The sequence below is a fragment of the Pantherophis guttatus genome, chromosome 3 (genome assembly GCF_059756535.1).
Source record: "Pantherophis guttatus breed Tessera chromosome 3, ASM5975653v1, whole genome shotgun sequence".
NCBI classification, from domain to species: Eukaryota; Metazoa; Chordata; class Lepidosauria; order Squamata; family Colubridae; genus Pantherophis; species Pantherophis guttatus.
The window spans coordinates 66,831,433-66,854,789 of record NC_142065.1 but is presented as its reverse complement, the minus strand read 5'-3'; the positions used below and the strand labels follow the sequence as shown (position 1 = coordinate 66,854,789).

General features: G+C 37.1%; 1 protein-coding gene across 4 annotated transcripts; it reads left to right on the top strand.

Moving 5' to 3' along the window:
* The first annotated feature begins 2,695 nt into the window (after window positions 1-2,695).
* On the top strand, window positions 2,696-23,097 carry MYSM1 (Myb like, SWIRM and MPN domains 1). 4 transcript variants are annotated; one of them, XR_004590981.3, is made up of 21 exons: window positions 2,708-2,808; window positions 5,182-5,257; window positions 5,698-5,768; window positions 6,634-6,711; window positions 6,963-6,989; window positions 7,397-7,475; window positions 9,035-9,133; window positions 9,581-10,308; window positions 10,989-11,119; window positions 12,580-12,683; window positions 13,778-13,855; window positions 15,021-15,109; window positions 15,432-15,486; window positions 15,563-15,613; window positions 16,575-16,649; window positions 17,029-17,217; window positions 17,488-17,620; window positions 19,143-19,248; window positions 19,364-19,421; window positions 20,869-21,241; window positions 22,235-23,097. XR_004590981.3 is itself a non-coding variant. In XM_034415192.3 (20 exons), the coding sequence occupies exons 1-20, from the start codon at window positions 2,741-2,743 to the stop codon at window positions 21,031-21,033; spliced, it is 2,460 nt and encodes an 819-aa protein (XP_034271083.1). In that variant the 5' UTR covers window positions 2,696-2,740; the 3' UTR covers window positions 21,034-23,097. The 4 variants fall into 4 exon arrangements, 2 of the variants coding, with proteins under 2 accessions (XP_034271083.1, XP_034271084.1); XM_034415192.3 differs by having other exon boundaries at window positions 2,696-2,808; window positions 20,869-23,097; XR_015733115.1 differs by lacking the exon at window positions 19,143-19,248 and having other exon boundaries at window positions 22,235-22,449.
* Window positions 23,098-23,357: the final 260 nt, after the last annotated feature.

Genomic DNA, 23,357 nt, shown 5'->3' with positions numbered 1-23,357 from the left:
TCACGCCCCCCCATGCATGCATTGGAAGAGACCCGAAGATTAGCTGGCCAGCAGGAGGCGCACACGCATGCGCAGTAGAGCTGAACTGGGGTGACGGCTTGCGTGCCATCACTGGCACGCGTGCCATAGATTCGCCATCACAGGGCTATGGCATACTGCCCTCTGCTTGGGTGAAGAAGAATGTAACCATGTCAGAACTTTCTTCCCTTTGCTTGTGCGACCAGAGGAATAAGAGAGCTCTTTCACCGGGATTTCTAATCCCATGGTTTGGGAGAAGTGGCAAATGAAAAGAGAAATCCATTTTTTTAAATCTGCCAGGTCTCCAAATCCATAAACCCACTGGCCCATTAGACAGGGTAACTTGTGGGCTTTGAAAGAGCTACATGTTCCAGCAGGCCTGGGCTTTTGCAAGTTTCAGAGGTGGGAGATGGGTTTGTGCAATATGCACAGAATAGAATCACTCTGAAAAGGAGTTGGGAGGCCTCTAAATTTGATAAATAAAATTAACTGGGTTCCATTTGAATAGAGACTTTGCCCTCTTTTTTTTTTTTATTAAATGTGAAATGTGTTATTAGGAGTCCAGAGATAAGGGAAGGGGCTACATGGTAAAGCAGCAAGAGAGAACTGGTCCTTTCCTTCTATATCATGCAGGCACCCAACCCCAGTCAGTTTTCAACTGAGCTTGAGATCATCTTAGAAGCACAGTCAGAGACCCCTGGTTCAAAATGCCAGACAGCAATAAAAAATGGCATTGAGCCATGCACTCCATGGCTTGGCAATGTCACTTCTCCCCCCCCCCCACCGGCTATGTCCCCATGATATTGCCTGCAGCTCATCCTCTACCCGGGAGAGAGGTTTGAAGTGAAGTGTCCTTTGCTGTACTAGTGTAAACAGAATATTTTGTCCCTCTTATTCTTGCAGCATTCAAGGGCGGCATCATGGTGTTTAAAATCTGCTAGATTTTGTCACTCATAAACTTGCGACCTCCTGACAAACTTAACCGTCTTACTAATTTCACTGCAGCGATTCACTTAACAACTGTGGCAAGAAAGGTCTTAAAATGGGGCGAACCTCACTTAACAAATGTCTTTCTTAGCAACATAAATTTTGGGCTCAGTTGTGGTTGTAAGTTGAAGACTACCTGTACTCATTTTGGAAGAAGATATTCTCAACTGGTGAACCAGGAATGCCTTTTAGGAGTACAAAAATTGGAAGGACCGCTAGGTGGAAGCAGAGATTCTGGAAACACACAGTCTTTTGCAGCCCAGATCTGGCAGCCCTATTTTAAAGCAACGTTGTCTTCTACAGCAGCATCTTGCTGCTCCAGTCTAACGGAATGCCTTGAAAATGTCTGCAAACACACGAATAAGTGATTCACAGACCTAATCCAGACTCCTATAAACCTGACCTGTCAGAAAGGCCAGTGTGGCTTCTGCTTTTACTAAATGCTGTTTGGAGAGCTACGACGGTGGGGACAATGTTAATACTAATTTTGGGTGGATAGATACATACATACATACATACATACATACATACATACAGTCCCTTGGACTGCAAGGCAATCAAATCGGTCAGTCCTAGAGGAGATCAACCCTGACTGCTCTTTAGAAGGCCAGATCCTGAAGATGAAACTCAAATACTTTGGCCACCTAATGAAAAGGAAGGACTCATTGGAGAAGAGCCTAATTCTGGGAACGATTGAGGGCATAAGAAGAACGGGAAGACAGAGAATGAGGTGGCTGGATGGAGTCACTGAAGCAGTAGGTGTGAGCTTAAATGGACTCCAGAGGATGGTAGAGGACAGGAAGGCCTGAAGGAACGTTGTCCATGGGGTTGCGATGGGTTGGACATGACTTCGCAACTAACAACAACAACAACACACACACCCGCCACACACACACACACACACACACACACAGAGTTTCACTCTGGTCTGTAGGAAGCTCTCCCTCCCCAGATTAAAATAGTCTTGATTAAAAAGAGACAGGCTAGACTATTTCCCCAAAGGAGAAAAATCTTAATAAAGGCAGAAAGCAGTCCCAGTCTTACTGTCCTAGGAAAACAGCTTCAAGCTAAGAAACTTGCTGGCCTTTAGGAATGCAGATTTTTGTATCCATTCAGGAAGACGGGGCCAATCCATTCATAAACAAAACGCACAGAAGGTTTGAGCTGATGGTATTAAAAAAAAAAACTACATTCCTCCCCACCCCCCCACCCCAATTCCAAGGGCAGGACATGACCTTTGGGACATAATGGGATTAACCCACCACCATTGAAATAACCAAAGGCACATTGCACAATCCCTTGGAGCATGTCGGAACCCTATAAAATCCATCCACGCACTCAGCCATTTGATCAGACTCAGCCACCCCAGAAACATTTGCTTGCTGTCACTGAAGTTTCTGGCATCTAAATAAACAAGAGACCTTCTTTCCAATCAGCCAGTCTCCATTTTATTCTTTTTCTCCCGGATTGGAACCGGGCTGGTTTTTTTCTCTAGCCACACTGAATCTCTCCATAGCACTTTTCCAACCCAATCACATTTTCCTTCACCGCAACCAACTAAGGGCGGAAGAAAAGAGCCAACGGTGAGCCGGTCTCCTTTTGCGCATGCGCGGGTCTTGAGTTCCCCCCCTCCTGTAACGTCATCCCGGGCCCGAGTTCTAGGGCGGAAGACGCGTCAGCCCACATTGGACTCCCTTCCTGTGTCATCACCGCCATATCCGGTGGAGGTTCCAGTATGGAGGCTGTGGAAGAGTTAGATGTCGATGTCGAGGGAGACTCGACGGTGGGACCTGCGCAGGCAGGGTAAGAGAGGGCGAGCTTTTAGGCCGCCACCTGGCAATCGGGAAAGGTGGTTCTGTTTTGGAGGAGAGGCCTCGCGTAAGGCCGTTCGCCCAGACCCTTTTTCCACGGCGGGGGCTGGTTGAAATCAGTCGTGCTGCTGCTGCTGCTGCTGCTGCCCCTGGGGTCTAGGACCCAGGGATTCTCAACCTTTGGCCATTTTAAATTTTTGTGGACTGCAACTCCCAGAATTCTACAGCTAGCCAATGCGGGCCGGGGAATTCTGGGAGTTGAAGTCCACACGTCTTAAAGGAGCCAAAGGTGAGAAACACACTGATCAAGGCTTCTGGCTTGTCTTCGGGGGTAATGTTTCATTCCGTTGGTCTCCCATACTCGTGCTTGCGCAGTCAGGTAAAGCAGACTTATAAGTTAATTTATCTATTTTTTTTTTCTTTTATGATTGCCAGAGGACAAAGATAAAGGGAGGGGGAGGAGGGGAAGAGACCATCCCTTACACCAGAGGTCTTCAAACTTGGCAGCTTTAAGACTTGTGGACTTCAACTCCCAGAATTCTCCAGCCAGCATAGCTGGCTGGAGAATTCTGGGAGTTGAAGTCCACAAGTCTTAAAGCTGCCAAGTTTGAAGACCTCTGCCTTACACTCCCCGCTATTCTCGTATATTTACCAAAATTGAAGTCCACAAGTCTTAAAGCTGCCAAGTTTGAAGACCTCTGCCTTACACTCCCCGCTATTCTCGTATATTTACCAAAATTGAAGTCCACAAGTCTTAAAGCTGCCAAGTTTGAAGACCTCTGCCTTACACTCCCCGCTATTCTCGTATATTTACCAAAATTGAAGTCCACAAGTCTTAAAGCTGCCAAGTTTGAAGACCTCTGCCTTACATTCCCCGGCTATTCTCGTATATTTACCAAAATTGAAGTCCACAAGTCGTAAAGCTGCCAAGTTTGAAGACCTCGGCCTTACACTCCCCGGCTATTCTTGTATATTTACCAAAATAAAGCCGATTATTTTTTTGCAAAGAGAGAGATAAGCATCTCAGCATGGGAAAGAGTGGGAGTATTTGTAAATTGTGGCAGCCTAGTGCCTTTGAATATTTATCAGTTACAATTTGTGGCATCTTTAACTATTTGTAAGGTTTGCATGTGTTGTCCAGACAAGAAGCACAACTTAAGAGTACCAGCTTTATCTTTATTGTAAGGTTGCATCAGCAGAATCTTGCAAGTCCTTCACTTTTACTCTCTCAATAGTTAAAATGTCCTTTAGAGTCAAATATTATTCACCAGACTAGGCTGCAGCTTTTCCTCCTGCTTCCCAAGGTTATTTTCACATAGCATTAGACTACAAGCTGTCCTTGATGAGCTTCTTAAAATTATAATTGTTAAATTAAATTAAATCTGTGTCTGTGCTTGCTGCTTTGGTCCTTCCTGGAAATCTGTGACAGAGATAATCAAATCAAATCAAACCTTTATTGTCAAAGCATAACATGTGTACAATGAGATTGGTGCAAATTGAATATCTACAGACTTCTTTGGAGAGTGTGAAGGATGAAAATGCTTTACTCATACAAATTTTGACCATTCTTTAGAAGCAGTAGCAAAAGGACTGATAAACTCAGGAATAATTGATGAAATCTTATCTTGTTTTCTTATCTGTTGTTTATCAGCATTTCATGGATCATAGATTTCACATCTCTGTGAAAATAATTTACCTTTTCAAAGACGTTCATACCTTTTGTTCCACTTCCATACTTCATTGTTTCCCAACAATCATTTGTATCATTCCTACTTTTAAAATTATTTTCTTATTTATTATTTTAAGCTACTAAGCAATGCAGTTAACTTTTGATATACAGTGTGCAAAGGACTCTGATATTTTTATGGGTGATCTTTTCCAACCACTAGTTCTTCAGATCAGATGGTCCTAAATATGGCATACTGCTGCAACAATAACTGAATGTTTCACTGTTTATCTCAAGGGATAAGGAATTATAGATATTTGCTATAAAATATTTGCTATAAAATAATATTTTTTTCCAGTACTTGTCAGGGGCAAATACCCAGGAGCATTTGTTGAGTCCAAAGCATAGAAGAGTTTATTATTATATACATGAGAATCTAGTCAACTAATGATCAAAGCTAACTTGACATTAGATAAGTATCAACAGAATTCAAGAGGGAGCTGCACTTGGGATCTCTTATGGCAATGTTTAACCCAGCTCTCTAGTTTAGCCTGTTCTTCTACAGTATTATTTGTTAATCCATATGTTCTTGTAAAGACAAATGGGTAAGGTCAAAGGCAGGGCAATATTATATGACATTTAAAAAGTATTAAAATACCATGTCTGTGATAATATTTGTTCTTTGGCTTTTTGTTTCAGAAGTTATCAATATCCATCATCCAGTTTACTCCAAGATCACTACCTTGATTCCACATGGAGAACAGATGTGGTTCTTGTAAGTAAACTACAGAATATAATGGAAGAATATATTTTGGGACAAATGGTTTTTTTTTTTTTTTTGATGTGTTTCAATTTCCATGTAGTTTGGCGTATAAACTACCATAGGCAGAAAGGAAATATTACACGCAGTGTTCATGAAAAATGTTTAAGCCTGGGAATAAGCTAGTTATGTGCAGTATGTTTATGTATACGTCTTTGTTTTTTTGAGGCATGCTTATTATAATGGTTGCCCCCATTCCTTTTTGTGTTCCTAAGGAAAGGACGAAATTTTACTAATTTATATTATTTTTTAAAACCAAGTTTTACCTCAGGTTTTCTGAGTTTTCCTACAAATATGCCTATTTTTTCACTTTGCATCTCAGAGGATTTCTCTTTCTCTTCATACCACTCTTGTTATGAAAATTAATGTTGTATAACTGCTATTTCTTCTCTTAGCCTTGGAGTCTTGACAGTACAATTAGTGAAGAAAACAAGGCTGTCATTGAGAAGATGCTTCTGGAAGAAGAGTATCCTTTTCCTGCTAAAAAGTGAGAAAAAGAGCTGTAATGGAGATTTGTAATCAAAAGGCAGCTATTAAGGATTATGACTGTTTTTGTAACAATTCGTTCCTCATACCTATTTCCCAAGATACTTTCTTTTGCCAACAGTTTCCTAATCCTCTGGAAAAAGAGGATTTTTATTTATGTCCTTGTTGATTAGACTTACAAGGACATAAAACATGAAGGCTTCTTTTCATACCGTAGATAAATATAAACAACTCATCTGATCTGCGGGGTGTTTTTAGTTGGTTTTAATATGGGGCAGCATATAAATTTAACCAACCAACCAACCAACCAACCAACCAACCAACCAACCAACCAAATAAATAAATAAATAAATAAATAAATAAATAAATAAATAAATGGACCGCTAAATATTTGAAGGTTTGGTAATGAAACACCTACAAGAGAACAACGGATATCAGAGAGTACCAAAGACCCCTCATTTCAATTCTGAGCTACAAATATTCTTTTTATTTCCTCTGCAGGAAAGAAGTCTGAAAATAAAATTATTCTAATTTCACTGAATGTGGGTGATGGTACAGAGAAATTTTATGTGTCTTATCTATGTTTTTTTTTGTTTCAGTTTTAATCATAAGCACATTAAGCTTTCAATTAAATCTGATTAAATACATGTGAGATTATTTTTAGCACATTAACCAAGTGTTGTGCAAGAATATGTGGTATTATTACAATACTTCATGAGTATTACAATTTATGCACATTGATTGGGTTTCAGTAACACTGCTTTTAATAAATAACTGCCCAAACATTCCTCTGAAAAATTTTCTCTCACAATACTGTACTTTCTGAAGTCCTTAATGTATTTCAGATATTACTTATCTAGCAAGTCTCTTCCAGAAAAAAATTGGCAAGAGCCGAAGGAAAATGATAAAAAATGTACAAAAAGGTAAAATTTGCTGTAAAACTGTTAATGTTCTTTCTGACCACACTGTTAATTTTTTAAAGCAAGAATTTAATATTTTAAAACATATTTTCATTCTACAAGGTATAAAAATTAAAACTGAAAATAATAGCTGAAAGTAATCAGTATACTGGAAAACTTTTTAAAAAATCTACACATTATAAAGATAACTTTACAAATGTTTGCTAAATGTAGATTATTAAGTAACATTTATTTTTCTTGTTTTTACTTCATAGTCCACACAAGAAAGAAACAAAAATCACGTATGTACTTCTGATGCTAAACCTAAGTTGAAGATTGTTGTTTTATGCTTGTAGAATTTGTTGTGTTGTTTATAAAGATAATAGAATATCTTGCATTCATATTGGATTGGATCCAAGATTATATCTTGCTGGTAAGACCCTTCTATCAGGGCAAAAAATTTTTAATATCATCCACACATTAACAACTCCCAAAACAGAATGGTGGAGTGATAGGAAATCCTATATGGAAGATACTGCAAATCAGTGTCATCTTGAACCCAAACCCTTGTTTAAGAAATGTCTACTTTTTAGACATGTGATGTTCTCTTAAGTATTTTTTGTAAAGGCAATTGATTATAAAATGTTTTCTTTTACATCCTATTATTTAAGTGCATGTGCATGAAATCAAGTATTTTGCTTTCTGATAGGCTTCGTTCACCTGCAAAATCAGCAACTAGTTCACTGAAGTGGACAACAGAAGAAAAGGAAAAGTTTGAAGAAGGACTGGTAAATATTACTAACGCTATAATTTAACATAAACAATTTTAAAATACAACCATACCGCATAATTGTTTAAAAAGGAACAAGAAAGTACAGGTGGTCCTTAACTCATGACCACAATTGAGCCCCAAAATCCTTTGCTAAGCAAAACAGTTTGTTAAGTGAATTTTGCCTCATTTTATGATCTTTCTTGCTAAAATTAAGTGAGCCACTGCAATTGTTAGTAGCACAGTTAAATGAATATTTCTTCCCTACTGGCTTGTCAGAAGATTGCAAAAGTTGATCACATGACCCTGTGACACTGCAACCATCATAAATATAGGCCAGTTGCCAAACATCCTAATTTTGATCACATGACCATGAGGATGCTGCAAAGGTCGTAAGAGTGGAAAAAGTCACTTTTTCAATGCTGTAAAAGAATGATTATAAATTGAGGACTATCTGTAATTCTACTTGGATCATTTACTGTAATTTTGGTGATAATCAGCCATCCTTCAGCTTTAACATTAAAACATTCTGTGTTGAATAAGATAAGATAACCTTTGCAAGCCAGTAGGGATTCTAAGATGCATTACCAGGGAAATGCAATCCCTTGTACTGATTCTCACACTATTGCCAAAAATCCCCAATCATTTACAGCAAATTTGAGAAGGAAGATGTGTTTTGCTAAGCAACGTATCTATTCACTGTCTGGTCCGTTGCACCACTTTGCAGAGGGCAGGTTTACCCTCAACAAGATGGAAAACTCTTATCTTCTGTGAGTAAGATATAATCTGGGTTTAGCTTCGTAATAAGGACTTACACATCTGAGCTTGAAAACTATTTTTTTTTAAATTCCTTTTAAGTTCCTTAGTCTGTTCTATTAGCAAAGTTATCATGCCATTCTGGAGATTGCCAGAAGAATGTATCTTAAAATTAAATTCTAAAAAAGTTATTTGACAAGGAAGTACTGTGGTTCACTTTGGGTCTCCATGATATTTCAGAATGTGACCATAGTACTTGTTGGCAGTACAGGTAGCCTTCATTTAGCAACCACAATTGGGATTAACAACTGGGCTATTAAGTAAAACGGCAACTGCAATTTATTTACTTCAACTCTCCTTTGCTTTTTAGAACTACAAAGGTCTGAATGTGAGGACCGGTCACCATTTTTTTCATCATTATTGTGACCGCAAATGGTTGCTCAATGAGTTAGCCGCTAAAGGCAGACTACCTCTATAACTGTTAACCATGAGAGGTAGTCAATCAAGGAGAGCCAGCAGTATTGGATCTATTTTTATTGTAAGGTTTCATTAACAAAATTTTGCAAGTCTGAAAGTACCCCTCAGTTTTACTCTCCTGAGAACCAGAGAGGGTCCCTTCTGAGGTGTTTTTACAGCCCCCTCCTTCTTCAAACTCACATTTTGTTTATCATTGTTTTCTAGGCTGAAGCTCTTCCTCCTATCTTCCAAGGTCATTGCCACATATACATATACCATTACAGTCCCTTACAGTAGCCATGTTTAGACAAATTGCTATCTTTTCTGTATTCCCATCTCTGAATTTATATTTATTTTTTTTGCTAGGCTAAATTTGGCAGAAGATGGACAAAAATTGCTATGATGATTGGAAGTCGCAACGTTCTTCAAGTAAAGAGCTATGCCAGACAATACTTTAAGAACAAGGTAAATTAGAAATAAGTTTTACTTGACAAGATGACAAATAGTAAATGATTTAACTATAAGAAATAAATTGATCAAATCTATCCAGTGTCCAGCTTCTCTTTTAAATATTATTGAGCCACTGAGTGAAATATAGCATCACACAAATAGACTATCACTTCAAATTCTTCCAAATGCCCAAATTCTCTATTGAAATTTTGAGAACACCTGGTTGAGTTTTTATGTCTGCACCCCCTTTCCCCCCCCCCCCCCGTTTTGCATATAGGAGCAATTCTATAACACAAGTTGAAAACACTTGACTATTATTCCTAACTGGAATTGTTTTTAACTGGAGAACGGGGCAACACTGAGAAGTAACTGGTTCTATTTATTTGTCTTAACAAATATTCTCTTTTGTTTCGATTTTTTTTATTTAGTCATGCAATGCTTAACTCTTCTTAATGTAACCAGGCAAAAAGTGATGGCGTAGAAAAAGTAAAACAGCAGCAACAGCACATCGGTGCTCCTCTTCCACAAAGCAGTGAGGATGTTGAAAGGAAGAAGGTGACATGGGCACCAGAGCACTTAAGAGGTCGAGCGGACCCTAATTTAAACGCGGTGAAAATTGAAAAATTATCAGATGACGAGGAAGTAGACATTACAGATGAAATGGATGAACTTTTATCCTGTGCACATCAGCAAGAATCTGGAAAGTCTGAGATATTAGATGTTCCAAAAAGCCCACCTGAGCAAAGCAATTGGACAGAACCTGTTTTGGATTCTGCCCAACACATGTCTGCTGTTCTCTTAACCCAGGATGTTACAAAGCCAGAGCAAAACGCAGATGAAACTGCAGACTCCTGCTCTGAGACTAAAGAGCATCGGACTATAAAAACAGAGAATCAGAAGTGTGATGGAACAGGGACTTCTGAAAGTCCCGATTGGTTTCCTAGTCCAGAGCTTTGTGAAGAACAAAAGGACATAACTGACAGCAGCATTCATTTCCTTTCTTCGGAACACCTTGGGGAGGAAAATCGGATGGATGCAGAGGAGCTTAAGTCACCAGATCAAGAAATTGCAATAGATAGAGGCATTATACTGGAAGAAGAAAAGCAAGCGATTCCAGAATTTTTTGTCGGGCGTCAAGCCAAAACACCTGAGCGCTATTTGAAAATTAGAAATTATATTTTGGACCAATGGTAAGAATTATTGATGAACCGGAAGCTCACTTCTGGTTCATCTGACTCCTTTGGACAATAAATTTGCTGTTTTTAAAGGGATCTGATCAATGCACACACCGTGCTGGTGGAACGAATGCCATCAGTGATAGGGTATGCAACAAACATGTTTTGTGTAATTAAGAGTTCGTGTATTTTTGTTAAACTTGCACTGTTATGTAGTGTCCATTTACAATACGTGATTTGGTAGTCATCTATGCTCCGCATTTGTGCACCCGGATAACTTCCAGTTCTTTGCAAATCTGCAGAGCAGTCAGATCTACAATTGAGATATTACTGGCAAACAACGCCAATCATTCTCTTTCTGCCCAATCTATTTTATATGGCTGTTAACAGAAATACTATTGTTATTATATATTTCTGCCTTCAAATATAACTCAAGGCAGCAAACTTACCTAATTCCCTGACTCCTACTTTGCCCACATCATTAACCCTGTAAAGTAGGGCTGGGCTGAGAGAGAATGTCCAACCCAAAGTCACCAGCTGGCTTTCATCGCTTTTTATTGCTTCAATAGAAATTCTGTAGAAGAATGGCAACCATCCTATAGCTTTCATGACTTCCACCCTCCCACCCAAAATTATGAGATACATTTAGGTATGTCAAATCTATATTTTTAAGTTGTGATTCCACTTGGTTTTAGGGAAAGAATCAAACCAAAATACCTGAACAAGACATCTGTACGTCCAGGGCTGAAGAATTGCGGTGATGTCAACTGCATTGGACGAATACATACATACCTGGAATTAATAGGAGCAATTAACTTTGGCTGTGGTAAAAACACTCTTTCATTAGGTTTATGTCTTTATCCTTTGTTTTTTAGAAGAGTCTCCAAAACAGCTCACAATTACCAAAGACAGAAAATTTGCTTTTAGAAAGTGCTGGTAAACTTGAGGTGGAAAGAGAATAAAGATTAGAAATGGCATTTTAAAAATATGCTTATTGTGGTTGGAGGTCAGATGCCAATCCTAGAGAATCAAGAGCTCATATGTGATCTTTCTCTTTATCTCTTTTTTCATTACCTCAGATTTGTATTTTTCTGTGTCTTTTGTGGTAAAACAACAGCACAGCTTTTTGTATAAAAAAGTATCCTATTTAATTATGGCGGTAGCTTTTCTGGGCTGAAGGCCATTTAAAAACTAAGTGAAGTTTCATCAGGAGTTCTGAGTGTATGCATAATTGATTTGGATTCTGTATGAGGAGGTCAGGGGTGTTAGTTGGTAACAAATATTCTATGAATAGTGTGCCAGAAAATGAAACAAAACAACTTTATCCCTGTGTAAGATGTTGGAAACAAATTAGTATCTTTTGATAAATCAGTTATTTCATTTCTCTTCATTCTCTGAATTTTCTTTGTGGTCAGTGGCAACAAAGGTGCTCAAGGTTTTTCCTCTTAAGTGCTTCTTTTTTTTTTAAATACTCCCACTTCAGATGCCAGAAGTGTCTCTCTGTCTTACAAATGAAGGAATCAATTATTGTTCAGTGCAATATATGGAAGAGGAAGTATATGAATCCTAAATGTATTGGGTTTATGACATCTTGTAATAATGTCACCAGAAGAAAAATAAGAATAGAGTCAATATCTTGGTCAACTTAATTGGTATTGGCTGCTTAATCTTTAGAGTACATTATTTAACTCTGTAAGCTATGCATAAGAAACTACCTGAATGTAGATGTTTTATGTGTTTAGAATTTGCAGTCTGAATGAAGCATTTGCTGTTTTCTCTTAAAAGAACACAATTGGTTGCTGTTTCTTTTCCCCTTCAGTTAGGTATGGGGACCTAGCTGGATCTGATGCCTATACTCTATAGTAGGTTAGAGATGGATCCCAAAAGTATATTTTTATTATTTTCCTTAATGTTGGGTAATATCTAACTATATTGCAATAGCTCTACATCTTGGCTCCCCTTTTGTATGCTCCTCCATAGGTAGCATTGTTTATGTAACTTATAACAATTCTTAGTCCGGCATTCTTTACAAGGCTTTGCTATTCTAAAGAGCATAAACAGTAAATGAGCAAATTGATTATTTATTTATTTATTTTGGAAGTGATGCTCTATTTAGTCACATAAACCTCGTGATTGCATGGAAATTTTTAACTTGAATGATAGAATTAAAATAAGTGCGAAGTTAATATTGTCATCAGATGTTTGGTTTTGACCCTGGGGTTAGTTGTTTTTTGAGCATCTGTTTTAAAGTATAGACTGAAGGGCAACATCTCTTCACCTTTACAGAGCAAGCTGTGTATAATAGACCGCAAACAGTTGACAAAGTACGGCCCAGGGAAGGCAAGGATGCTGTTGACGCATATCAGCTTGTGCAACGTCTACAATCTATGGTGAGATGGAAAACAGGCTCATGTGATCATGATTCTTTGGGTTATTTTTTCCTCATTCTGTTTCTACTGCGTTCGTTTGAGAATCATATTTGTAGGAATGCAAACTTGAGTACATTTTTTGACACAGTGCTGAGATTTTTTTGACTTCATAAATTATATATTGGCGTTCTACCCATGATGCTATTTTTGGAGAGATTTTGTTAAATTATATATTGCTCTCAATTAGATCATTGGGCAGGTATACAATAGTGGTTATTTGTTTTCAAGTCAATGTATTTAAATTTGGAGGCTGAGGAAAAGGAAATTACTATCGTTTGCAGAAACTGAAGCTCCCAGTTAATGTACTATTCAGCTAGTCCTCACTTAATGATGGTAATTGGAACCATAATTTCCATTGCTAAGCGATGCAGTTGATTATGAGCAAAAAGTGAGGTTATATAAATACAAGATAAAACAAATGAGAGAAAGCCTGCCGATTTTTTCCCCAGGCCTTTAAAAGCAGCTCAATTTGTCATCACATGGCTGGAGGGAAGGCTTAGAATGAAACAGCAACATTCTGCATCGTTGCCCAATTGTTTTTTTGAAGTTGTTTTCTCTGCAGTCTCCTGCTAAATCCAACCCATTTTCAAAACTCTTCTTTATTTTCTTGGCTTCTCTTTTTGACATCATCGTGTTTGGTACAAATCTTAAGAATTGACTAGCTTGACTAAATAGGCAGATACTTGAGCCTATTTACATACTTTCCCCCCAATGCTAGATTGGAAAGAATAGCTAGTGAGGGAAAACAGGTCCAGCATGGCTTCTAGTATTTTTTTTCTCCAGCCCCTTCATCTGCAGTTGCTATAGGAGTTGCCTGTAATTTTCTTCTGCATTGCATCGTTGCATGCGGAATTAGGAAACAAGGCTGGAAAGAGTAAAAATGGGTCAGATTGGGTCAGCGAAAGTTCATGTGTCATCTATATTCATCAGCTGGTAAGGAGAGTGGCAATCCAGATCACTGTACATTGCAATATTTTTGTGACAGTCCTTCATAAATTATGAAGAGAGCTTGGTGCACTTGAATAGACATGTGAGTGCATTTCTGTTTGGTACAGCGTACGAGGAGGCGACGAGTGAGAGACCCATGGGGAAACTGGTGCGACGCCAGAGATTTGGAAGGACAGACGTTTGAGGTAATAACATTTTAGATTCCTGAACTTGCTTGAGTACTTATATAGCTAGGAGGATACTCTTTCCTGGAACACACTTTGCCCAGTTGTAGCCATGCCTCCAGGTGGGTCTTTCCCTGTCCGGAGGTTGATGGAAAGGATGTTGAATGCCCTTCTTGATTGTTAGAATATCACTCCAACTTTGGGGGTTCGGTGAAGGTAGAGATTGGAAGGCCTGGGCAAAAATTGGGAAAAACTGAGTTTTTTTTTAAAAGCCGTTTGGGAAAAAACTGTCCATCCGTCCCCGATTTTTCCAGTTTTTTTCCAGATCGGATGGTTTAGAATAATACTTAAGGGCCATAGACTTGTAGCCCCTTAAAAGTTAGAGTTCAGAAAAGGGAATATTTTTTCATTTAACAATTAAAATATTGAACATGGCATTTAACTATTAAAATCAGGTATGGGATTTTGTGTTTATGAGATCATATACCTGATAAGAAATTAAGAGTTGTGGCCATCCTATTATATCTATAAGCTTTCTTTGAACACCCTACTGTTACTGAGCTAGTTGAATGCTTTGATCTTGTTGATTATGACTACCCAGTTTTCTTAGCCAAGGATTAGATAGCCTATGGAGAAACAGGTCAAAGTGCCATCGAGACCAGTTTGGTATTGTGGGTTACATGCTGGGCTATAGACCAGGTGTTTTTGAGTTCTAGCCCTCCCATAGTCATCTAGATGCCTTTGGACTGGTCACTCTCTTTTAGCCTAACCTGACTCACAGGTTTGTTGCTGTGCGGAAAATAGGAAATGGGAACCTTAGTTATGTATGCCATTTTGAGTTGACCATAAATAAGGACAGACTAAAACTAAAGCAGACATACTTGGCAGAATAGTATATTTTAATATTTAAAAATGTCCTTACTCAGTCTACCAATGGGAAAATGCAGAATGCTCATCCTTTTCACTGAGAGAAATTGTTTTGACTTCTGTAGAGGGGATTTGTGCATTCCTGACACTTAAGTAAGTCCATTTGGCATAATGTTAGTTTAATTGTGGTAGCAGCTGTTAGCATTGGCTAGTGGGACAACTAAATTAAGCATTCTCCAGCTCACTGATTTCTTTGAGCCTAAGTATGTTTAACACTCAGTATTAGGTGGTTTACCTAATGCATATGTTTTGTTTTTAGCATCTCTCTGCTGAGGAGCTAGCAAAGAGGAGAGAAGATCAGAAATATAAACTATCAAAAGCGTTTAAAGGACAAAGACACACCAAAAGGTTTTTGTTTTTTTTTTAATTTGTAAAATCTCTTTGGAAAAAAATTGACTGGTGAGATTTTAGGTTTGAAAGTTTCCTGTCAGAAGAATTTAAGGTTAATATTAATTGAGTTAAATTCATTCTATAAAATCCATGCTGCAGTAAAAAGATCGAAATATGCCCATGGAATTTTTTTCTTATACATAAAAAGTGCTTATTTGAACCAATCATGAACACTTGGGATATTGGAATTAAAACTAAAAATATGAAGAATTATGAAGCGTTTAAATGTCTTCTTTCCATTAATTTTTCAATTTAAGATACTTCTTTTTTCATTCTATAGTTCATTTGATCCCTTTCAGCTGATCCCTTGCTGTTCCTACACAGAAGAAAAACCAGTAAGTATGATTTAGGAAAGATGAACATGTTTTAGTCTCCTTAAGCAAACTTTTCTTATGAGTTTTATCTTTTCAGGAGCCATTCAAAGTGACAGTATCTGCAGAAGCACTTCTGATTATGGATTTGGTAAGGACTGTTCTATTGAAATACCTTACAATATGGCTTTGAATTAGTTAAAAGAAAGGTTTAAGTCATGATTAAATAAAATTACATTTTTTTGTGCATTATAAATGCATATTAAACTAATGCTTGATGTAACTGAAACTGATTCTGCTATCATGGTTAAATGCATTTTAGTACATGTTTAAGATTCTTAATACGGATTTATAGTGGAAATAGCCCATTTTTGTTTTTATTGGCAGTTATATTAAAAAACAATGATGTTTTGATGTCTCTGAGAGAATATCTTAATTATTCCTGCAAATAAGTTTGTTTCAAATATATGTGCTTTATATAATAATAATAACTTTATTGTCACTGTACGTGTATACATAGTATACCCATGCAACGAAATTCACTTAACACCCAAAGACCAGGTCCAACACATATAACAATCCCCAAATACACTCCCACCCACCATAGTTCCCCACCCCTAAACCACCCAAACATCCACACAACAGGCAAAGTAATATTGTCCAACAGCTCACTGATGGTGGCCCTTTAGTTTATTGTTGAGTCCAATTATAGTGCAATTATATGACATCTTACATATGACGCACCTCATATAAGCTTCATCTTCTAACATATTTCCCTGCTTGTTTTACTTGTTTATCAGTTAGGGACAATAAATAAAATTCCATCTCAGTATACCTTTCCCTCTCTGAGGAGCTTAGTCAAGACAGTAACTTCTCATCTACAAATTTTCCCATTTGTAACAATTCAAGAGGTAGCAACTGTTTCATAGAGCTTTATCACATAGGCTTCTAGTGTCTCTAAGCACAATACTTATGACAATAGTTGGGATAAAGTGTCCCAATCTTTATAATTCTACCTGAATTTTTCTTTTCTATATATGTTGGGGAGAGAATGAGAATGGGCAAAGATTGCCAACATTTTACAAATGATTACTATTTTCCTATATTTTTAGCATGCTCATGTTTCAATGGCAGAAGTAATTGGTTTGCTAGGTGGAAGATATTCTGAAACTGATGGAATAGTTGAAGTAAGTACCATATTTATTTTTAATTTTAAAAGGGCTTTTACCAATTCGTTATGAATTCTAGACATCACACTAAGTCACTATGGGGGTGCTTTCCTTTGTCTCCTCTAGGGAAATACAGAAACAGGGAAACAGTTCTGTTATTACTCCAGGGAATAATTTGGAATACAACTTTGAGTACAAGAGATGAGTTACAGTGGACTAAATTGAATCCGAGTATGTTAAAGTATCCATTTATGAGCATCTGCTTAAGAGCTTGATCACTGTACATTTGGAATTCAGATGTCCATTTTAAAATAGAACATGTTCTTCAGAAACAAAAAAAAAAAAACCATTCAATTGTAGCATCCCCATTAAATCCTCCATATTTGTTAATTTATAGGTCTGTGCAGCAGAACCCTGCAATAGCCTTAGTACAGGCTTGCAATGTGAAATGGATCCAGTATCTCAAACTCAAGCATCAGAGATACTTGCTGCTAGAGGTTACAGTATCATTGGATGGTACCATTCTCATCCTGCCTTTGACCCTAATCCTTCCCTACGTGATATTGATACCCAGGCAAAATACCAGGTAATAACTCCCTGTTGAATAAAAGGAATAGAACTTACAACTGTTGGAAATAATGCTGTTTATGGTTATCAACAATGGAAGCTTTAATACACCCAAATATTTTTAATTTTAGAAATATTGTTAGATATAAGGAGTTATTAACAGATAAGGGGGAATTGAAGGGGAAACGAGAATTGGAAGAACAGGGGATTGAGATGGATTGGTATATGATACGTTTACAGAGAAGGAAAAGTATATATTTTTGTTTATTGCATTCTTATTTTTCTCCAGAGCTATTTTTCCAGAGGTGGCTCAATGTTTGTTGGAATGATTATAAGTCCTTACAATCGAAATAATCCTCTTCCATATTCTCAGATCACTTGCCTTGTGATTAGTGATGAGACTAGTTCAGATGGATCCTACCGTAAGTGGTTTTTTTAAATAATCCTCTCTGTTATAGGTTCTATTTCAATGTGTTTTAAAAGCAGGCTTTGGAGAGATAAGAGAAAGAGTCATTATAATTAAACTATGCTTAATTAGAAACCTTGGGGGTGGGGAAGAAAAGTATACGCTAGTTTTTACAAACTGAATGGTAGTTCATGAATCTGAAGGACCGAGGTGCTAGTGTTACAGGAATCTGTGACCTGCATTTGCATTTATAGTGAAGCAAGCTTTGGGGGTTGGAGTAAATGGGCTTTCCCTACTCTGAATACCAGCCTATATTGAAATGGCCATGCTGGCTCAGGAATACTGAAAAGAGGAAGTAGATTTCAGTTTTAAGAGTATTTAACGAAAAATTGGATTGCGTTGCAATTATAAATAGACCCAGTTGTTTAGCCTTGTGACTGGCAATGCAGTGTTTATAGCCACATCAGTGGTCATAACATTCCTAGGAGACATCTATGCACCCCAAACTTAAATTACACCTTTAAAAAATACTTTTAAACTGTTAAAAAATACTTTTAACAGAATTGAACATTTCCCCATAATATTTATGGGAGGCAAAAATGTGCAAGATTATATTATATTGTTCAATTTGGGTCTTCTTGTTAGAGGGAGCATCTGCATTATTACCCTTGTGCCTGACACCCGAAGAGTTCGGTTGTTTTGTTTCTGGTTTGTACTAGAATGTTAGAACTCAGATTCAGTCTGAAGTTCACAGACTGTCAGATGGTTGCTAGCATCTGCTTGACTACATTCAGTAACTAGTGCAGTATATAAATTATCTTTTTGTCTTTAATGGTCTAGAATCTAGATAAATGAACATATGGTTGTCTAAGTATCTGAAATGCCTGTGTTCAGGAAAATTGTAGAAAGTAGATTTGGGGGTTTGAGTAATTTAGTTAAACCCAGTTCTTAAAAATATTATCAGCAGAGCAGCCTGGTTAAATTGGAAAAGCTAAGCAATAAGAGAACTTGCCTATGGATTTATAAAATCTGTATCTAGCCTTTAATCTCTTGATATTATCAATAATCCTTTGTAAATTGATATCCAAAGCATGAAGACAATTGAAGTTTGTATAAATTGGAGTATAGGATTATCTGTGATAGAAAGAGGGGAGGAAAGGAAATTAATATCAATTTCAATAATTAAAGGTTTGAGGATCCAAGATGTCGAATGTTTCCAGTTATAATCAAATGGCTTTATAGTTTGTATAATACATCTCATTTTTGAAATTAACAAGGCATACATTTTCTGCTCAATTATACTATGGACAAGCAATTAAATGAGCAATTCGACACAGATTTGAACCTGATTTTAGAACTTAAGCTAATTTGGTCTGTAATTAAGATAATTAGATCAAGGTCTTGATGTTATAAACCAGTGTTGTGCATTTTTTGTCAGTGCAAATAAAGGGAGGTGAACAGTAAAGTTTAAATCAAAGAGAGCAGCATTTTTTGTATATGATACTGTATAATGTGATATATGTTTTAATGGCTTACAGGCCTGCCATACAAGTTTGAAGTGCAACAAATGTTGGAAGAGCCTCAGTGGGAGATAGTATTAGAAAAAACACAGTGGATAATTGAAAAATACAGACTATCTCATAGGTGTGTAGCTGTTTGCATTTTGGAATCTTTCAAGTTAGTCCAAATTAGTATGTATTTCAATAAAAAGCACTTTTATGTATCCTCTGACATTGTCTTGCCATGTTTCATTCAATAGTTGTGTGCCCATGGATAAAATCTTCCATAGAGATTCAGACCTAACATGTTTGCAGAAGGTAATCATTATAAAATTCTTCGTTTCTCACCTGAAATTTCAGGCAGCATAATTGTGCCTAATTACTATAGAAATCTTGAGTTCAGTAGATTTGTTCTGTGTGTGACAATTCATGGCATTGGTTTCGGTCGTGTATGCTAAGTGTATCTAAATCTGGATCCAACCTGTTAAATATGAGAGAAAGTGTGCTAAAATCTGTGAATGACTGGTTACGTATTTGCATATATTTACCATTTCTTTGCTGAGTTCTCCCAAGCAACTTACTCTTATAAAATACTGAAATCAATGAAAGTTTGGCAAAATAGAATTCTCTTGGGTAAATTAAACTTGTCTTCAGAAACCTATGGCCTGGCTGTCTTGATTTTCATCAAGATGTATAAACTTTAAATAGCTTAAAATGGCCAGAATTCTACCCCAATAGATGACATGATCCTTGCAGAAATGAATGTCCCCACACTGAGTCTTCTCAATTTTATCTTTTCCCATCAGTTGCAGTCTACATGATTTTGTTTACAATGATCTGTTGATCATTACATGAATTTTACGTACTTCTGGTTGAGGTTCTTCAGGCTTAGGGAGATCCTGTTTTTTACAGATATTTCACTTGGCACTCCAGCAAGCTTCCTCTGCATTAGTTGAAAAGAGAGGAGCAGGTAGTAGATTATATCTAGTTCCATAAATTTATTGATGGTTCCTTTATTTGAATTAATGGAACTAAATATACTCTATCGTTCATTCAAGTGGCTGATTCACACCATACAATAGATTGATAAGGTGGACCAATCAAAACAGGGTCAGCACCATTTCCAAACATCAGTCAAACAATATCTGCCTCCAATCACCAAATTCCCCAAATTCAAACTCGGCATAGACTATAACATGCTGCAGAGTGAATTTGGACTATCATTATCTCAAGAAATCCTTATGTAAACTTTGATGGATAAATGATGTAATAAGAAGCATTAGCGCTGCAAATCTCATTTCAACAAGTCTCACAAAAATTGCCTCTGTTCAATGAAAAAAAGGACAGAGCAGCACACAACACATTTCTTGGATTGAAGAGACGTGTTTGCAAAGCTATTGATATGGCTTTCTATATATAGAATATTTGCATTGGATAATGTTTGACATGTTTCAGATATAATCACATATAATACCTCTGTAGCAGAATATGAAGTACAACTACATTAACAAACTGACTATTCGTCATGAAGAAGGTTCACTGCAGAAAAGCAATTTATTGAATCTGTGATAGCTAGTTGTAGGTAGCGTGTGTGATATACATTTGTGGGTGTATGTTAATAAACTTGGACCTAAGGTCTTAATAGGTTTTGGTTGAAGAATCATAATAAATGTATAGTTGCTTTCCCCGCTACCCCATAACTCCTAAATGTTATTTCAGCAACTCTGACATTATTTTTGTCTTTATTCTTCCATCTTAAAACTAGCTTTTGGAGTGCATGAGGAAGACTCTGGACAGTGTAGCCAATAGCTTCATTGCTGAAGAATTCCTGACACAGTTAGAAAACCTGCTCCTTTCAGCCTACCAAAATGAGGAATGGACCGATACGGCTGAGGAAAATAGCATGTGTCCAAATGACCTGCCAACATGATAACACTGGAAAGAAAAATTGACCACTTTATAATGAAGTGGCCATCGTTGAGAGTAACCGAATCCAGTGTGGCTGAAGAAAATTACTGTTAATGAAAGACAGTATGAAGCAATCATGGTGAACTATCTGACCTCTGGCATAACTTCTAATCTTCTAAAATTACAGTTATACAGCAGGAAAATGAACCATTTACCAGCCCACCACTTAGGTAGAAGCTGTCCATCGCTCTAAAAAATTGAAGTGATAATGTTTTACTGGGACCAAGCACTATTAGCTCGATGTTGAAATAATTATATTGCCGTTCTGTTTAGGAAAAACCACCATGTTATGTTTAATGTATATCCCTTAGAGGCTGTCACGTGCATTTCTTCTATTTTATAAAATAAACTCTACCATATCCCAAAGATTCTTTTTCATCCAAGTGAATGAGAAGTGAAACGCCTTCAAAGAAAAACCAGAGAGTCCAGTTGCCACTTGAAAAAGAACCTTTGGGACAACCCTGATCTGGATGACTTGAGAATCTCCATAGACATCAAGCTATGCCATATTTTATAAAATAAGCTTTACCATATCCTTCTGAAAAGGCAGCAATCAGTTTAAAAACGTATCAGAATTACGGATAATCTCAGCCTTTCATTTCTCGGTTGTTGATCCATGCTGACAGTATTTGAAGGGGAAATTAAGATTGGGTTTAGCTTTGCATCACATTGTGCGGAACTGAACTGAATTGAACAAAAACAAATTTGTGGAATTTAGTATGTCTATAGAATAGGATGTTCTTAATGTTATGGATCTGAGAAAAGATACCCTCCAATTCTTGTCCAAGTTCTAAACTTTGGACCCACAACACAAAATGCAGATACATACAAGGGAGAAAGACTATGTCTAAAAGAATAGTAGAAAGCTGCAAAATTACATTACAGATCTATTTCTTTTTAACCTGAACATCATCTCCAGGCTAATGTGCTGTATCTTCGCCCTAGCCTTTCTTGTTCCATTGTGAAGCCAAGTTCCTTCAATTGTGATTATGGTGGTGTGCAAATTGTGCAAGTACTGCTGAATCGTGAATTTATAGCGCTTTCTCACTGAAAGTCAGCATATATTTGATTTAGTTAATTGCATGTAAGGCTCTTATATCATACTGTGCCATATAGAGTTGCTTTGATATGAAGTCTAATCCATACATTTGTTCCGTCCCCAGGCTATTACGTCAATCAAATTGCATGTGATATAATGGCTTGTATGTCCTACTGAGATCCTAGAATGGCACTGAAACCACTGATTTCTAGAAGGAAAGAAAAACCTCCCAAAATATATATGGAATTTGCAGTCATTGCAACATAATTTTATTGAAAAAATGTTTACATTTATATTGTGTGTAACAAATGTTGTAAATAATGTGCCTTTGTACAGAAAGAACGACTGAATTACTTTACTTTCATGTAAAAGCATAGTACAGGTATATTTGCCCATTGCGTGTGCATTTTTATGAGGAAGTGAAAGGAATTAACCACTCAAATAATGGAAAAGGCTTTTCCTGGCAATGTTGTATCTCCTTAATGACGTGAAGATATTTAAAAGATTTCCTTGTTTCAAATTGGCCTAAAGGGAGCTTTTCATATAAAAGAAACGTAATACATGGTAGGTTTCTTTGTGTTTGACTTGTAGGATTGCATTTCAGAGCTGTGGGGCAGAGCAGTTCCATCATGCCTGGCTTATGCTGTCAATTGCAAACGTACTCTTAAAAGCACATTGTAGGTTTCTAGCTGCACATGCTGCAAAATTGGGATTTTTTTTAAAAAAAGAAAACCTGTTGACTATTCATCATGTATAAATATTGCATAAAGAAGTTATCACTCTGGGCATTAAAAATGGGTGCCCGTGTAAACTTGTGCTGTAATTGGAAACAACTTGTTTATAATGACTTTCCATGGAGACTTTATAACTTGCTGCAGAATAGTTTTTGCTCATAAAAACTGTAATTGATTATGCTTCAAACTTGGGACAGCCACTAGAGGGTGCTATGCAACAACTGATGCCCAATAAATTCCCTTGGGGCTTAGAGAATAGTACTGCACTCTTTTCTAATTACCCAGAATTTAACTAAACAAAAACACTATTTTATAAAACCATATAGCTGGGAGGAACCTGCTCCAGAAATCTCACTTTTCCACATGATAGAAATTTTAATAATGGGATTGGGATTTCACTATTCCCACAACTCATTCTGAGGGGGAAAAAAAGCTTAAAAGCTTGAATCATTGGACTGCTACTGCCTCTTATTTAAAACAAAATAAAAAACAGGAGAGTTGGGATATACAGCT

What these genes read in the sequence shown, in the direction of transcription:
- MYSM1 (XM_034415192.3), top strand. Translation starts at nt 2,741, where the DNA reads ATGGAGGCTGTGGAAGAGTTAGATGTCGATGTCGAGGGAGACTCGACG. An exon ending in AAGAAAGAAACAAAAATCAC is followed by an intron (nt 6,990 to 7,396) that starts GTATGTACTTCT and finishes GCTTTCTGATAG; the next exon opens with GCTTCGTTCACCTGCAAAAT. An exon ending in TGGAAGGACAGACGTTTGAG is followed by an intron (nt 13,856 to 15,020) that starts GTAATAACATTT and finishes TTTTGTTTTTAG; the next exon opens with CATCTCTCTGCTGAGGAGCT.